This window comes from Anopheles stephensi, chromosome 2 (assembly GCF_013141755.1).
Source record: "Anopheles stephensi strain Indian chromosome 2, UCI_ANSTEP_V1.0, whole genome shotgun sequence".
NCBI classification, from domain to species: Eukaryota; Metazoa; Arthropoda; class Insecta; order Diptera; family Culicidae; genus Anopheles; species Anopheles stephensi.
The window spans coordinates 48,224,304-48,243,005 of record NC_050202.1 but is presented as its reverse complement, the minus strand read 5'-3'; the positions used below and the strand labels follow the sequence as shown (position 1 = coordinate 48,243,005).

The 18,702-nt window shown below is 48.4% G+C and overlaps 1 protein-coding gene across 9 annotated transcripts in view; it reads right to left on the bottom strand.

Annotated features, from left to right (window-relative positions):
• Positions 1-1,317: 1,317 nt before the first annotated feature.
• The window catches only part of LOC118508311 (protein catecholamines up-like), an 85,398-nt gene continuing 68,013 nt past the window's right edge, over positions 1,318-18,702 (bottom strand). For 6 of the 9 annotated variants that reach the window (XM_036047979.1, XM_036047978.1, XM_036047976.1 and 3 more), the window contains 3 exons: positions 17,095-17,188; positions 3,056-3,365; positions 1,813-2,298 (listed from right to left, as the gene is read on the bottom strand). In XM_036047979.1, the coding sequence (XP_035903872.1) occupies positions 2,143-2,298; positions 3,056-3,365; positions 17,095-17,188 (560 nt within the window). In that variant the 3' untranslated portion in view covers positions 1,813-2,142. Of the gene's footprint in view, positions 2,299-3,055; positions 3,366-17,094; positions 17,189-18,702 lie in introns of all 9 variants that reach the window. The other 3 variants (XM_036047971.1, XM_036047972.1, XM_036047974.1) reach the window with 1 other exon arrangement.

Here is an 18,702-nt window from a genome sequence, read left to right as displayed (position 1 = left end):
ATGTGAGTGAGCTTCTGCCAGTTTTTGTTTTTCTCTTCTTCTTCTTCGTTTAGCACTGTACTAAGATTTAAAACACAAAACACACACAACAAAAAACCGGGCCAGGTTCCCTAAAATGCGCACAATCGCCGCTCAGACACTACGGGAGAGCGACAGAGATTGAGGAAGCACACACACTTTGCAAGGGATCACTTGATAACACTGATGCTTTTAGTAGCTTTCTCGTTGTCCCTTGGTGCAATCCTGGCTACCCTACTCTGTCGCCACTTCACACATCATTTCGCATCGGCTTGAAGACGGCACTAAGTAGCCCCTTCGGTCTAGTCCTACAGGCCCCAGCGCTGTGTTTTGTAATGGCGCCCTACGCCACAACACAGCTCATTTAAAACGAAAAACGCATAGCACATAGGTGAAGGTTAGGCATTGGTCCGGAGTCCATATCTAATCCTACCAACAAAAAAACAAGCTTCTTCTCTCCCTACCGGGGGTTCAATTGTACATACTAATACTATTATCTGTTTTTCTTCCGTTTTTTGTTTCCTATTTTTGTGTCTGAGTTTTGCTAGCCTTTTTTTCACCTGCTGCTACTCTACTTTCTGTACTCCTACCGATTGGTCTAACTACTGCAAAGCCTTCAAGAACGGGGGACCTGAGCTCCTCTGTTCTCTGACCATAGCATTTTCTGAAAGGGGACTTGGTGTCATTTCTGTGTGAGTGTGTGTGTGTCTGTACATCATCATTGTGCTTGTTAGTTTTGTTTTCCGTGTCAGTCTTCTCTTCTAATATTGATTTCGCGATTTTGTGTGTGTTTTAACATAGTTAATCATAATGGCAAACATTCGTTACCAAAAAGATAATGGGTTTCTAAGAATCCACGAGAACCTGCCACAATGGAATGGATCGCCGTGTTGGGGGGTGGGGTGGAAAGTGATCAAGAATCAAGATGGGATATTCGAAAAAGACCCTTCAAGGACTTGGACGTAACGGCGAATGGGACGAGCGGAGGGAAAGAAAAATTAAAAGAAAAGCGTGCGTCGATTCTAGGGCTTGGAATGTTCTGATCGGGGCGTGCTGCAGTTGCCGAAGCTATTGAGATAGTTTGAATATGCCAAGTCAACACCACACCACGGGAAGTTTTAAATTGAATCTTGAGCAGAAATTCAATTTCAACTATAGTTAAAAAAATTGATTTAAACTTTCAATCATATTTGAATCAATAACTATTTTAATCTTCTGTAATCGCTTGCCATATTAAGTCTCAAGATTGGACGAGGTCAAATCTATCTCTCCTACTAGGCAGAGTTATTTCTTTTTTTCTTGGACAAACTACTATTGACGTGTGTGTGTGTGTGTCGATCACAGGGTTGAGTTTTGGAATGAAAAACTTAAAACATATTCTAGCACCGGACAAATGTTGAAGGTCTGTCTGATAGTAAAAAAAGAGCCGAAAAGCCACTGCCAACTGCAAAGCACCTCAACGCGAAATTCACGCACCTATCGTACGAATCCTTTTCCCTCCCCCCCCTCGCTTTCACCTCATTCACATCATTCACCCTCCTTCCTCATCATCAACCAGACCCATATGTCGGGGGGGATAGTTAGCGTCAGCGGATGGTTTTGTTAGTTTGAATTCCTCTGCCAGGAATGGCTCTGTCGTTGTGTACTAAAAACAAATCATGCATCACAGCGCTCCTGTGACGCGTCTCATGAAGATATTGGTTCTGGTGAAAACTTCACTTCCTGTCGTTTTGGGTTTTGCGTTTTGCGGGATCTGGTGGGTTTAATTCCGGGAGGTGGGAGCGATTTGCAATGCACCGAAAGATAATAAATTAAATTATGATATGTTTGCCCTATCGGCAGCCCCTCTTCGCGAACCTCGAATACTCGACATAGGTGTGATTGTGGTGAGGAGCGTAACTGACGTTCGTAGGCGAACAGTGTGCGTGTGTGTAGGGAGAGTTAATTTACAACAACAAAACACACGAATTCTTCATCTACCCAGTAGGAATGGAAATCTAGGGCCTCCCTTAATGTCTGCTTAAGCTTATACCTATTATCATCGTGTTGCACCTATAGGACGAGGCACACGCTTGAATCTTATGCTGCTACACTCCCGATGTTTGTTTTTGGAAATCATTATGATTAATACACGTAGATCGTCTTGAGCTGGGGCTTCAGCTCGGGCGGTATGACTGGGGCAGGCTCGTGCGCTTTCCTCGATACCAGACGCTTGAACCGACCGGACAGCTGACGTTTCAGTCCCTTGAAGCCAGTCTTCTCGTTATGTACTAACGCATCCTGTTGAGAATCAGGGGGAGAAAGCAAAAGAGACAGATTTTAGTACACGGAACGCATTGAAGACGAGCCCTAACAGCAACCCTTCGGTGCGCACAACGGTCCGAGACAGACAGACATTCCATTCCTTGCTTAAAGTATTGCTCTCTCTCTCTCTCTCTTTTTCTTCGCTGACCGCCGAAAATGAGTTCAATCGGAAGCATACAAAACAAGAAAAATAAGAAACCTAGAAGCCATGTCTGCACTTCGGTTTTTAGCTTTACACACCACCACCAACCAACCGCTTCTTGCCTTTCATCCCTGTTTTTCCTTTCCCATCGGATGAAAATCGGGTTTCTTATGCTCTTTTTTCACCATCGGCGGCTGTTTGGTGGTTCTTGCCTCCTTTCTTGTTTCTTGCACCCGTCGTACTAAGGACAATGCTCTCGTTTCGACTGTTTTGCCCTGTTCTTCTGAGACGGACGAAAAGGATAAGGAAGGGAAAAAACGACTACAATCAGTCTGTCTGGCGGTATGGTGAAGCCACACCACCAGCTGCTCTCATTGCGGCGACTGATGGTCACTGATCGGGAGCCTCCGAAGAAGACGTAAGGGCGCTGAACTGGGCGTGCGAAACAAAAAAAAAATACGAAGAGTTCAAGGCCTTCTTCAAGCACAAGGAATCGATGATTCTTTGCTCCCGTTGTGCAAAAGAGCGAACAAGAGCCAACACCTAGAGAGCCTCAATATTCGGAATCTGGGAGGCTTTGGATTTGCTTACCTGACTACTGGCGTTGTAGATGTTCGGTTGCGGTGGTAACGGTGGAAAGACCCACACAGTAGACGGACTCTGCCGGAAGGCTATCGGCGTCGGTACGGAGTAGCCAGTTTCCGGACTGCCGTTCTGGTGATGATGCTGGTGATTACTGCTACTATGGTTCTGCTGCTGCGGATGGCTGGTTCCGTTGTGATGAAGCTGGTGGTGCGGATGGTGATGGTGGTGATGGTGTAGATGGTGGTGGGGCGGCGCTTCCACGTTGTTTGCCGTCACCGGGCTCACCGTCGACGACTCTTCCCGCTTTCTCAGCTTACTGCGGACGAGACGCATCGTCATTAGGGTACCGTTGCTTCCAACCATTTTTCTGAACACGTTAATCTTGGCGCGTCGGTTATAATGTTACTCTCGGGGGGGGTGAGGGTTTTGCGAGCCTCGAGGGTCTCTTTGTGGGTTCAAAACAACCCAATAGATTCTACAAAAACACACGAGCGTTGAAGAACGTCTTTTTTTTGTCGTTCTCCCTTGCTTGGCAGGAAACACAATTCTTCACGCTATATCACAGACAATTTGCTTCCCGTTAACACAAACACACATCAGTGAGGTGTTTCAGCTTGGTTTTTTACGCCCTTCAAGGCTTCACACGACGGTTTGTCAAACAAAAAAAAACACAACGGTCACTGCACAGCCCAACTCGGGGGTTCTCTGACTAGAAACGTTTTTTGTGCTTGGATAGGATCACTACGCTCCCAAACGGCAGGAAATCATTTTCTGGTTGTTGTAACTGCGCTAACGGCCTAAGGCTTCGCCCTCTGTGATGTCCTTCTTCCCAATTGTAACGACTGTGGCTGTGGCTTCACTTGCGCACACACACAGCGGAGAGATTCTGGAGGGTAAGGAACAGAGGTTGCCACACGCACACGCACACACAACCCGGCACAGAACACACAGTTCAACCCAAAATTCGTCCTGACAGTGATCCTGTTTCTGTAGCGTGTTCTACCGTGGCTACGCTCCCGGAGCACTCACACGCTGCAGCACACGCACTGTCTGTCAGGCTAGCGGTACAGTCGAGCGCTTTATGTACGGACTGCTGCTCAATGCGCTAACCTTCCTCGATGCGCGGTGTATTCGTTCAGGAGCCTTCGCAAATGGCCATAGAACCTCACCAACACACACACACACACGTACGGTCACAGACACGGTCGTGAGATATCCTTAACCAACACCGTGTTCGACGTCGTCTAAAACCGTTTTGTCCTTTGCTAATGTCACTGGCGGAGGCGACGACGACGACGACCCGTCCACTCAGGAGGTGATGTCTGCGTTCACGGCTTACTGTGAGCCAAAATTGCAAACCACTAGTTACCACAGTAACTAAAATTCATCCCCGAAATACCACACACGGTTCACACACACACACGGTATGGGGGAGAGCTTGTGTTTGTTTGTTTTTTTTTTCAATTGCCCTAGTCGATTCGAAAATGTCGCTTCGAAATTTCACTATCGAGGGAAGCGCGCTTTACTACTTTTCCTTTTGCTCTTGCTAGCTGTCGCGCGCGCAATATATGCTTTAGCGCTGCTCTGTGTGTGTCCGCTAGATGCGACGGTTCGTACTCGACTTGCTTCGGTTCGTCGTCGGCGGTTCGATTTTTATATGGCGCGCGCGGTACGAGATCACGAACACGGTGGCGCGTACGTACAATCACCGCCGGCCGTGTGTTGGAGCGCACAAAACAACGCGCACACAAGCGAAGCTCGACCGCCTGCTCCATGCGCTCCGCCATACTCCATGCCGTTCCGTGCGTACTGGGCAGTGCGTCAAGCTCCGAGGGTCTCCCTCCCATCTTGACGTCACACGCACTCGGTTCGGGCGAAGAGCGAACTCTTGCCGGGGTTTCTCCATCCGGGTGTAAGTACGGAGCAGATCAACGTAATATGACGATCCCACCGAAAAAACAAAAACGTCACTAGTTACTTCCCAGACGCTAGCAGTACTTGCTGATCGAGCGTTTAAAAAGCGGAACTCTCCACCCAAGTTCCCGCAACTTCGTGTGCGTTTGTGTGTGTGTGTGTGGGTCGTGGAAAACAATAGCATTCGATACGCACCCATTACAAACTATCGAGAGAGAGAGTCAGGCTCACCTGACTTTCTGACTCATTAAAGATGCAGCAGGCACCGGTGGCTTTTGACTCCAGTCGGAACTGGTATCGGTTGGTATCGACCCGCAGTGTATGACTAGACGTTTCCACTCAGATACAAAAAGTGTCCTCTTGTACGGGCATTTGCTTCTTGCCAACGGGCGCTTAGGAGAAGAGGGAGTACAGAGTTTATCCGACTCGCTACCCCAGGTAAGACAGACACCACCCAGGTCTTCCGAGACAAAGTTCAAGTGCAACAGACAAAGAGGGGCAAAACCGTACGCGCCCGGGAACCCGATCGATACGACCAAGCCAAACTCAAGGTCGATCCGAACCGGTTATCCAAGTCCACCACCGGGTTTGCACTGCACCGACAGCAAGCTGCATTATGCATACGTCCGAATCGTTTGTTGTGCCACCCCGATATCCCGTTTCTTGGAGCACAACAAACTCTAATTGCGATTGAAGCTGCCCCAAGAAACGAATGTCCATCGTGATTATCTTCGTACGATATGGTGAAGACAATTACCTTCTTCTTCAAATTGATCCTATATCCTATCCAGCAGGAAGCGATATCTTCCGAGGGACAAACGTGTCCCTTATCATCACTGCAGCAGGACGTGCTGGACAGTGGCCCCCCCACCCAATTTCCCCCCACCGGACTCTTGCCAAGTCGCAATAAACCCTTGGAAACGTCATCCGCGCATACAATTGCATTTCTTTTCTTCTGCCTGTGGCCACCACCGCCACACAATGTCGACTGGTAGGTTCGCCTTGGCATAACGCTCTAGCTTAGTAATATGAGCACGTTTTTGTGAGTACGATAGGCGCGCAATCGGTTTGCTTGCCCGAGCATGATGCATTGGCGGCTCAGAGCTTGTGCTCGATATAAGCATGTGTGTGACATCCGGGGTAAGTCGTAGGTCCGATTCCGAATCAGCCACTGGAAGCGTGCACCCAGAAGAAGCTAGGTCCACAGCTGACTCACTCACCCTACCCAAAACCTTCCACTAGCCTTGGGGCATGGCGTGTGGTAACAAACATATCGATACGATGTTAGACATTGAGAAACGGGGAGATACCACCCGCCGGGATCTATTGGCCATTCGTCGATGATTCGATTGCGAATGCACTATTTGCCGATCATCTACCGGTGACGGTTTGGTGGGTTTGGCGGAACACGCTAATTGTCGTCTTCTTTTATGACTGTAGGAAGTAAAGAGACACACACACATTGCCTACTGACTGATGCAAATGAAGTACCAGCGCTCTAATCGCACAAGCGTTCTCCAAGCTTCAAGTCAATCAGCAGGCGGAAGAACAGGCCGTTCCAATGCGGTGACTTGGTCGACAGGTAGGGTCTGGCATTCGGAAGCAATATTAGTACTAATTTGCATTGTAAACTTCAATGACAGTGCAATGCACTTGCATCCCTGAGACAGGTTGTCTGAATTTATGACAACCTACCTTCGCCAGTGTCTCTAATCAGCTCTCCTGCACATCGGTAAGACACTGATCGTAGTTTACCGATCGAATCGTTAACCTACAAACCCCCGGGAGCTCTATCGTACGTTACGCTATAAATTTGATAACTCGACAGCGATTTCCTTCAACCCGCTCGTACCGTTCGGGGTTCGGGACGTTAGCGCCACAACAATTCATTCATGAAAACCTTGGTCCCGCAGGCATCAACCGAGATAACGCAGACCAGCAACGGACAATGACGCCATCGGTCAGCACAGATCGGAATTCTCAAACTCTAGTCGTTGTGCGTTGTTGTTGTTGTGTCCTACTGACGCCGTAACCAAGAAGATCTTCTGTCCCGCTTGTTGCGGAATCAGAGCCTCTTCGAAATCCTCGGATCAGGCAAACAAACACGATGAGGCGACGAATGAAAAACATGTTTTGATCCGGGTGTCTCCTACCTGATGTCACAGGCGTGGCGAAGAATAGTTTTCAGCTCCGACGCTTAACTTCGCCCGATACACGTATGTCCGCGCACAAACAAGCTAGAATCTTATCACCGGATGTGCAGTTTTCTGTTGAAGATACAGTTTTGTGAGGTTTCGTGGAAGAAATTGCACGCCTAACGTAATACCTGAGGCATTGATAAGGGACTAACGGGCAAATGTTATGCGTCCCCCCACATGTGGTAAGTTGATATCCACAATGGAGCTTATTTAGCAACCGTACACAACCATTCAAATACAAATTATACTTAATTGAATCGCGCTCATTGATGAATTAAGTGACGCTTCGCCACATACGCCATTCAACCACGCGCTCGCTCTCTTTCCTTTTTTGATGAACTTCAATATTCCTTTCACATGACCTCGAGATTTGCTTTTAAGAGCCGTGAGAACTACCGCGGGAAGAGTTTTCCTGAAGACCGAGAGGAATTATGTCTTCCTGATGAGGCTGTCCTCTCTATCAAGCAATCTATCCGTCCAATGAATCTCAATGAAAAACACATTATGAATTTGGGAAGATAACGAGGTACTCCCAATGATCATCTCTCTGTTAAGCAAACATTTTAATTTGTACTCATGCCCCAGACAGGAGCAATAGTAGGGGGGAAAACAGTACATTTAGCGTGCCATTCGAAGGTCAAACCACTAAATTGGTAGAACACTTCGGTTTGGCAGCATTTTTGGAACAGGGATGAACCCCGTTCATGCGTAACTATGTCCACGACAAACACAAAACAAGAACCGCCACGGACGCAAATGGCACTACGATAAACAATAAGGCTAACAAATGCTGTATGCCCTCCGTGAGGAACTCATTTGGCGCTAGCGCCTTGCAGAAGGATCCAAACATCTGTTCTGCGCTTGTTGCTATTTGTCAGCTTACAGCAACCCGATCGGTGCTGTCTTGTTGTGGGGTTCCACTGATTGGGTGTTGGAAATGGCATGACAAACAATAACAAATTTATCAGCGCAACCTTCTTAACCAACAACAGAGCAAACAAACAACCACTAGCCACGAACTAGTGCACCAGCAGTTGGGGATGGGAAAATATGTTTTCCTCCCCACCCATTTGGGGGCCCGTCACTCTGGCGGCATGTTTCAGTGGTTTGTGCACGAGCACGTCAGGCAACTTCATCCGATCCACTTAGCACACACCGACACGACCCAGTGACTCCCCGGATGCTAATCATTGATCAAAGGTAAGTTGTTGCTATTAAGCCGCAGACAAGTGTCCGATATGTCCGAGTACAATACGAGGTAATAACAAAAAGCCCAAAACCCTAAAACATTGCCCATTGCCAGACGATGAACTCATGGTCCAGTAGGGCGCATTGCGTTCAAAACTTTGGACCATCATTATCACGCTATCGTATCATGAGCCAGGGGTGTGCGAACAAGATACCACAGGAAGGACATCGGCACACGTTATCTGCCCTAATCGACTACACCTGTTTCGATAGCTCCCGATCCGATTGTTGAATTATTTGGCTAATGCACTGCAGCAGCAGCAAACCGTCCGCTTTGGCACGGCCAGTTTCTTGGAATTGTTAGATCATCATGACTGGGCCTCGCTTCTAGAATGAAGACGGATCTGCCCCAGTGTGTACGGATGTGGATACTAAGTTAGCAACTCTCACATCATCAAACAAACCTCCAGAGATTCGATTACGAGATTCATCTCGCACGACTGCTTCATTACTGTAAACGCTAGATCTTAATTGAGTGAAGTTGCGATGGAAAGTTTTCCATCGTGCAAACACATGTCTTGCTTCCTTTGCGCTTGTCGAGCAGGCGATCGTAATCGTTTGAAGGCGAATTTCGAGCGTCAAACTATACAGTGTAAACTATGGTAGATCTCAACCTCCTGTCAAAGCGATTCACTTTCTCCTGCCCCGAACATTAGTCAGTTTTTTTCCCTCAGCCAAATTATGCAACATATTTGCAACAAGGCAAAAATAGCGCATTGAGACTTAAAAATTGATTGACGAAATAAACATCTCCTTCCTTTATGCTGTTGACGTTGAATCATAGCGGCCATCGGTGAACACTTTGGACATCACCAGTAACGGTTCACAATCGTCCGTGGCCGGGATAGGTCCAACGGTTCGCATCAAGGCCTCTACCAGATGGGCCGTTGTCCATTGTGTGTGTGTGTGTGATTTCCCGCCTCTACCTCACATAATGTAAATGCACAAATGGTCAGCGATCGATCCCATGACGTCATTGGACCGATGTTTATGTACAGCTGTACAGCACGCATCCGTGCAGTGCGGGGTGGCGATATCTTGCGAAAGCGTGAACTTTGAGCACAACACCACACGAAGTGCTGCGAAGAAAGTGAATCAAACTGGCCTGATTTCCGGAGAATGGCAAGATTATGCTGGACGAGTGAGTCATTTGGACAAAGCAACGAAGAAAAAAAATCGACTGGGTGGTTTTTTCGACTAGTAATGAAGGGAGAACCCCCTGAGTATTTGTCTGACTAACGAGCCAAAACAACCATGATCGAGACGATCGACGATGAGGGAACCAGATGTACAATTACATTAAAAAAAAAAAACACATATGACGAGGTTGTGATGTGTGTTCTAGCTATTCTGGTACGATCATCAATCGCTTCCAACTCTCGGTCGTTTCCACTCGTGACTAGCTGCAATTAGCTTTTTTATCAATTGTGCAGCACAAAAAAAATCGCACTTCCAGCACCAGAGCTGGCCAGAGATATTTAAGTTTTATGACTCAAACGGCTCGTCTTGGAAATCACCACCGATCCCCCCGCATGAAATAGTGCAGTGGCATTGGATGAAACACACCAAACCATTTGGCTTAGGTCAGCAATTAACACCTTCAAGGAGTTGCAAAACCGCACGCACACCTCAAGTGCCGATAAACCTCTTCAAAATGGTTCAAACAGAAGCACCTTTTGAGAAACGATCATTTTTAGAACGATTCGTCAGTGCGATCTTTGTCGTGAGCCGCTCTTCAAACTATCCAGCGGAGGAGCTCGATGAATCAGTTACGTGCAAGTGTCACCGTGCATTGTCTGGAGGTGAATTCTTTCCGAGCAGCAAGCCCCCCTCTCCCTGATGCACATCGTTGAAGTACGCGGCCTCGATTAACTAATTGCATAATTGCCACCATCGCCACCCAAACCTCACTGCCCACAACACTGCCCAGCCTGAGGACACGTGCCACCGTACAGAGTTACGGTGGATCTTTCCGCTAGCTGACCAGAGGAGTGGTCTGTGAGGTATGGGACGGTACGGCGACCGTGAAGTGTTGTCGATCATCATTACCTTTCCATGTAGAGATACAGATATATCTCCTCCATCGTGAAGTACGAGATTCGGGTGAGCTCTAGCCGTTAGTGCCACGTTCGCTGCTTCCAGATTACACGCGCCTGGCGTATGTGGGTTTGTGTGCGTGATCTGCGATATACGACCGGCTCGGCTGACGATGGCGGCTGACTGCCCTGGCGTGGCACAGTCCTTGGGCTGATTTTTCGCTCCGATGCTAGGGAACCCCAGCACGACAACGAAAAAGACACCAGGAACTTGTGGGCTAGCCACCTCCAAAAGTTCTGCGCGTGTATGCGGTCAAACGGAGACCGAGGTACGAGACTTTACCACCACGATCCAACCACTATACGTTCGTTCCGGCTCGCACCAGAGGCACAGCCAGCAGAGGCACAACTCGGCTGTAAATGGCCGCCAACACGAAACGGCCTTTGCAGCGTTTGCAGATCACACACAACTCAACTCTCGAAGCTCTCGAGGTGGCAACAGCGATTCAACGGTAGAGGCCGATATCAACGGAGAGTTAAGCGAGTGCAGCCTCGAATCAGCTGTTCTTCCAGTGCTGATGGTGCTGGTGGAGCGGTCTCGGTGGGACCTTTGCGGCGGCGCGTTTCTTCATCGCCAATGGCAGCCCGCGTGCACAAAGCAGAACTTTGTAACGGGGAAACAACGGAGCACAACCCACCGGATTGTACTCTACGCCGATAAGATCGTGCCGCTTTGGACGCGTACCAAGTGTGTGTAGCAGCTGTTCTAACTCAAGCAAGCAGGGTTGGTTGCAGAAGACGAAGAAGAACGGAGGCAACTCTTTTTTTTGTTGCACACACCGACACACAGACACAACTACATGCGCGAACACACAAACACCAACGTTATTGGTTCGCCGTCACTAACCACTACCGTAGCGATCGTATGGCGATCCGTAGCAACACGCACACACGACTACCACACTCTCGCTTAGTATGGCGTTACTAGGCGTTACTAGGCGCCACGCGCGTTACTCGACAAACGCTCGAGCGATGCTTGCACAAATGAGCCCACGGCGAACTTTAGCGTGTTTGCACAGAACGATGGTGCCGTTCACTCGTCCGACCGAAAAGACAATGGCGAATCACGTTCGGTTCACAGTTTCACCAGTCTTCCTTCCGGTGCAGTTTCGCTCCGGACCGTGCTGTACGATCGCGCGTGATCACCGTCGTCGTCGTGCTCGACCTCCTTTGTGGCAGCCACACGAAGCGAGGGAAGGATTTAGCGTGATTTGAACCCGCGAAACTTCACCGCCAGCAGCTGAGCTTGGTTTGCAACAAAGAAATTTACCTGCGGCCAAACTTCTGCACCAACCATTTGCCCTTCCTTCTCCGCCGCTGCTCGGCGCGCTGGCACAAAAAGCTTCTGCAGAGAGGTCGCCTCGTACGCCGTTTTTTGCTCACACTTCGACACGATAAGATAGTCGCGCTAGTAGAGCTGAGTCCGCCTCGTTTGCCTCGTCGGGCGCAGCAGCGTCAACAGCTGATGACATTTGCCTAGACACACCACATACACACACACGCACTCACGGATATGCACACACACACATAGGACGCACGTACAGATCCACAAAAACGGGCACAGCGCGGTACGCAATGTGTTTGGTTCACGCGCTACACGCTCCGCTCAGAGGCACATTTGGTCGGGGACTGGTTTCCGAGCATCGACGGACCGCTAGTTTTAACCGAAGAAACTAAACCGACCAGCAACGGTCGTCGTTGCCCGTACGCTTGATGATGCTGACTGGCATATGCAAGGGGGTAGAGCCGAGCAGCAAAAAGCAGGCAAAACCGTAGTAGGGGAAGCAACCAGTTGGAGTTCCCCGTGACCGACCGCCGGAGAGGCCTTCAAGCACAAAAAAAGGCCCATGGAATCTGCGTGACTGCTTGTGTGACTGCTGTTTGTGTGTGTGTGTTTGAGGAATGATCGCTGCAGTACTCAGCGAGCCGAGATCTCGTGTAATCCCTGCATCTGTCTCGCTCTCGTAACTCGAAGCTGACTCATGCAACTTCGCCTGGTGGAAGATCCAGCGGCAGCCTGGTAGCTCCGGCAGTGAGAGGGACCAGGCTCGGCACCCTGGTACACGTGCGAGTCCCAAAGGCATCACTCGTGAGTATCTGGTCCGAAAGACACTCTCATGATGATGCTGGCTTTCGCTGGGCTGAGCATCGCAGCCAGAGAAGCATAATTGACCCATGAGAACCCATAAACGAGGGTAATGATCTTAAGATGGATGATCATCGAACCTTGATGGGAGAGTGTATCGATCTGGAGTTGGTATCCCCGAGGGAAGAAGCGTCTTTGTTTGTTTGATGCAATATCGCGGGATGAACTTAAAAGAGCTCTAAATGTTCAATTCGAAGACGTCAAATATCAATGGAATTCCAGACCAATTAAGAGCTTCCGTCCCCTGGAAAAAGATAGCTTGGAAAGTTGTCAGTTATCAATCACAAAAGTCCGCCGATAATCCTCGGGTCCATAAATCAACATCGACAGCTATCTTATCAGAGGATTAATACAACATTCTGGCAAACTTTATTTTCCATTTGCCAAAAATAAATCAACTTCCTTCCTGCGGGAACTTACATAAGCTTCTATAAAGCCACACAGTGACAATCTTCAAGCAACGTGGAGCATTGTTAAGACGCTTTAAATTGCTGTTAACCTCTGTTTTAGCAACCTTCGACACCGGCCGACATGCCAGTCATTATTGGTGCCCTGATCAATGGCAAGACGTCTAGATTACGTCTCCGCAAAGAGCGTACGTTGGAAACTTCGCCAATCAACGCCCAACCAACAATCAACACCACTGCTGCTGCTGCTACACGGAACATTTGACCCGGACCAACAAATCGACAAATTGTTTTGACAATAACTTAATAGATTCGTCGATTGATAGTCAATTGTGGAGTGGCAAATATTTCGCTTCTCAAGTTCCTGATTGCACGATTCTAGCAATCTAGCATGGTGCTACGTTGGGGAGAAGCTGAAGCAGCGTGCTGATAATGATCCCCGAGCGGAATGTTTCCAAAAACTCGCTTGCGCATTCACTGCTTATTACACAAAATTATATGTGTGTGTGTGTGTGTGCCCGCTCAAACGTGTCAAAATAAATGAGCGTTTTTGAATCGGTTTTGACCAAACGCCGAACGATCAGGGCATGCGACTCTAGGTAGCGACGGTAAAAAGGCACGTCCAGCCATTTTGCGTCACTTAATGTGTTTATGCTAATCGGGTAAGAGAGTTGAAGAATTAGCGCACGGAACTGTTTCGTAGCGAACTTTAAAACAATTCTCGCGCCAACAAGTTACAACGCGCCCGAAGAGACCAAGATGGCGCCACACAAAATGGGGGGGATTAGGTTAACTTTCGGAGGTGTTGTGTATTTATTTGCGTTCCAGTAATGCGATTGTTTGCTGGAATTTCAAGCTGGTGAAACGTGTTGCGGGATTTTTTTGTTTTGTTTTTGTGGTAGTTTACAACACCCCTGGGATTTTCTAACCATTTGTGTGCTGGCCGGGGAGAAACAGAACATGGAACCTGTTTGGGATTTTTAAAATTTGTACTGCCGTCTGATGTTACGCCTTTGTGAAAAATGAAAAATGACATTTCATCAGGGTAAAAATAGTTTCGACATAAACCACTACCAGCCACAACTTCTCCTACCGGTAAACTTAGGAATTAAAGCTATTTCTTGATGATGTTTGACAAGTTTTTCTACCGATGTTCTAGATAGTCTAGCAAGTATGGCAAAAATTCTAGACGTGGCATTTTTGTTAAAGTTTATAATAAAACTAGTCTTGCAATTACCGCCTGTACAATACGTCGTTTGCACTGGACATGTGCAGTCGTATAAATTATTTCCACCACGCAAGCACACGCTCGCAGCTGAGCGATGTTTCATAATTTGCTTTGCAAAATAAATGTATATCGACACGTCTAATCGGCCACCACAAGTGGCCACATTCGACACAGACTCACGGTGGCGCTAGAATCTAGAGCAGGGTCAGGGGCTTGGTCGCGTGCATATACCTACGCTGGCGAGAAAATGCATTGCGACGACCAGTGGTAGCCGTTTGTCGTGCATTTGTCCTTTACGGCACACTTACCACGGCATACCTGATAAATTCTTCCACCAGTCAATCAGTCAAGCAAGTAGGGTGTAGCGCCCGCTGGTGGCAATTCGTTGCAACTACGCACGCGAACACACCGGGCGGACCTCCTTCCATGCAGCCGCTACCCTTCGAGAAACCCGATGGAATTGGCATTGTTCACCGCTCGTTTCCTTAACTGGTCGTTCAGTGGTAGTTGTCGTAGTTGACCTTCGAAGAGCGTAGCGAACATGACGCTGCTGCTGTAGCGAGTCGAGTAGCCGCCTCGTGTCAGCTAGTTCTAGGCTAGGGAACAAACATCCAAAGCTGATCAAGCTCAGGTTCTGCGTTCTACACGAACAAGGTTAGAACTCCTCGCAGACTCTAGACACTTACGCGAACTTAAAATCCCGTAACCGCCGTACAGTCCGTTACGGAAGTCGTTTGTCTGTAGTGTCGGATGCTACACGCGACTGCTACCGGACACCATTCGGTTGAGGAATGGCAGGAACACACGCACTGGGGAGGGTGAAGCAGCAGGTTCAAACATTGAACACAGCTGAGTTCGCACTCCCACTCCCGGTCGTGTGCACAATTGGACACTTGGCCGAAGGCGTTATATTACACCAACGTCTGGGCGTCCCCCGGTAGCCTTGTAGACTTCGCGATGCCCAAAACGGGGGCTCTTGAACGGAGCAACCACCCTTTGCGCGGTTTATTTCGGCACACGCAATCCCAACGCCGCACCCAAAACTCTGTGCTCCAATTACTTTACTCGCTCCCTCTAACGCTCTAACCAGTGTTTGGAGCTCGCCGATTCTTCTGCTGCGCTAGTGTCTGCGGTATTATGTAACGAGAGATGTGCCGTTGGCCTGTGGGAATACGGGAAACCGCTTAGACGCCAGCTAAGCGGAGTTATTGGAGCCGCGCGTGTACTGTATCCTGTGTCTGTTGAGTTGAGTTGATGTAGCTGCCCATCTCTACACCAACAGAACAGCAATCTTTCAGAGAAATCATCCCACCCAACGGTTCTTTTTCTACCAACAACAATAGAAAAAAAAACTATTCTCGAAAACCAACTCCATCTAAACAACACGCGTACGGAACACGGAAGTTAAATACGCCAGCACCAACGAACAATATCCCCCGCTCCGTATGCGTCCGAATGGAGGGAGGATTCGTGTCCGGCGTATAAACATTTCACGATCAAAACAAACGAACCGGAAAGAGTTGATCGAACTCTCGCCCTAGAGCTCGCGACGACCACAAAGAGGAGCGGAGTCTTCCTTCGGTGAGCGCGATCTTGCGCGATTCGCTGCACTTCGCCGGAGGTACCCGGTCAGCGCATAAAACCGGTACAAACCGCAACGGAGTAGTAGTGGGCTGGCTCGGCTGGACAAAACCGTAAACACAACGGGACCGACCGGTCGCCAATAACCCCGGCCAAATATATACAAACAACGTCCTGACTGATCGACTGTGTGCGCAAATCGGGCTGATGATCTGACCCCACACGTAAGAACACTAATGATGCATATTAATGATCGCTCCTACGGTGGCAAACGGTTTGTTGGCAAACCCTTGTTCCGGTTCGCCTATACTACCTACTGGCCAGCTCGGCACGTGCGATTATCGCAAGAAATCCTGCTCAGGCAACTGGCAATTTGAAGTTTAAAGCCTGTGTGGCATGCTCCGACACTTACAACAAGTACCGTCTTCACCTTAATCCGTCGTCACCGGACCGCTCCTCTTAATTTTGAAGAATTTACCTACGCCCCACAATCGAGTGCGAGATTATCGCGAGTACTCCTAAACAGCTCAGCAGATTAAAACTACAAAGTACGCAGAGCACGGCTAAACTGTCCTTGCAATACACCTTGTCCGTGTTCACACGCTTCTGAGTTTTTTTAAGCCACTTCCCGTTTACCTCAAGATACTTCAGCAGAAAAAAAAAACTGGTGGCTTGGGGCAACAACAAAAAAATAACATCATAAAATAAAGGTAACGCCACTGGAAGTAATGGGCATGCGGAGGTGATAGTGCAAAACACTCAGCAGGGTAGTAAACATGGTGCCGCGCTGGTGCTTAAAATAGCGTCCGTGGTCAGTGTTTGTAAACTATTAGTCACAAAAAACAAGTGGGGGCTTGTTTCGTACAAAACTACCCTTTCTGGTTGGGGTATTTACTTTAAGAAACGAGAAGCGACGCAAGCAACGTACTTCTTGTGTACGGCTTGGGTACAGTTTCCTGTGATAGTTGGGGCCTCTCATGCTATCATGGGAAGCCTATTTAAAGAGCCCGGAGGTTATGTTTACAATTCTCGCCTTATCCAACGTTCCCCGTTTTTTCTTAAGCTACCTCTAATTTAGCGGCGTGTGGCCACCTTTTATGTAACGCCCCGTTACGAACCTCCAAATAATCTTACCTCCCAAAACCCGTTTAAAGAATCCGACGAGCCAAGAACGTGTTCCCCGATCGATCGCAATCATTCGATCGGCCAGAATATCCCACAACTCACCTGATTGTAACTGCAACTAAAACTATGATGAGGCCCACAAGGACCATGGCGATGACGACTCCACATATCATATACAGCACCTCATTGGGAGCATCTGCAAAGGGACAAGAAGAACGGCACGTACACGTTTTAGTAAGATATGAAGAAGCGGGAGCATGAGGTTGGCGGACGAACGGGTGGACACCTAGTTGCTTGTTGCACATGATCGCACTCTGTTGGGGTGTGGCATTCGGGCGGTCGGGTCCGAGAGCATACTATTTTCGCCACCGGCCGTGTTCTGTTCTGTGAGTAAAATTAGTTCCCGATGGACAATACATCACACCGAGCTGCCGGGTTGGTACGACCGGGGGTGGGGGGGAACATCACATCACTCCCACGCGAGGAACGTGCCAACCGTCTAGCACGGCGAAAGCATGGCTGAGGATTGACATTTTTCTGTCTCTTTTATGTAAGTGCACACACACACACACACACTCAGAGCGCGCTTTTTACGATGTCCGAATGTCCAAAGGCGGTAAAGAGATCGTGCTACTCGATCATGGGACCGAACGACGAGCGAGCTGCCCAAGCCACAGCAGATATTGATGCATTAGACCACAAGACATGCGCGATCTGGTGTGTGTCTGCCTAGTTCTGACCCGTACGCGAACTACAGGCACTGAATCATCAAACCGGCCGTCTAGGAAGCGAAAAATGCATCGTTTGTTGTGGTGGGTGCTGTTAGCACTCTTGGAGGTTACCTCACGAGAGTTTATACGTGGTATTATAGCCGAGGGGGATCGGCACCTAGCTCAGGTGCAAATTGCTGGTGGGTGTTCGTGGCACATGAGGAAGTCGTTCAAGGAACTAGTGGGCACGCTCTTGACTGCTATACGTGAACTGCTCCGAGCGAAAGGTTCACCCCATATATCCTTGCATAGGGATTGGGTCGATGTGTTTGAAAGAAATGCAAACATAAAAACCTCGATTTATGGCATACTTCGCTTTGCGTGAACCACCGGCCGCAAGTAGTTTTTCTACATCTGTAAATCAATCTTTACCTTAAGCTCAAGATTGTTCTTTTTCTTCGAGCTGGTGGCTTGCGTTCCTTGCATAACCGGCGTAGGCTGAGACGAACCGTTCAACATCAGTTTAGTCGATCACCACAAAATATGCCAATTGCACTCTACATTTACGTAATTGCATACAAATGAAACGCTTCTCCGAAAGAAACGGTTCCGTAAGATGGTCCCGAGTACTACGAAACCTCTTGTTCGTTTTTGTAGTAGGCAATCGTTTGCTTTAGGCGCGTGGGATAAAACGGCCGGGAACGGTTCACGTTGAATCATGGTGATTTACACCGACCAGATCGGGACTAGCTATCCAACTTCAAAGGCCGGCATTATGGAGTTGCTTTCCAGACTCTCGTACAATGAACGATTCATGCGATTTCAAGTAATACACATGATCACATTCATTTGGACACTCAATCTTGAGAGACTTCCTCACCTTCTTAACAGATAACAGATTGTGTAAATTAAACTAACAGCGATGTCATTTTATCCATCTGCCAAAATTCTAGGTAACTGAGGGATTTTCTTGATGATAATCCATTTCTTTATGCCCACT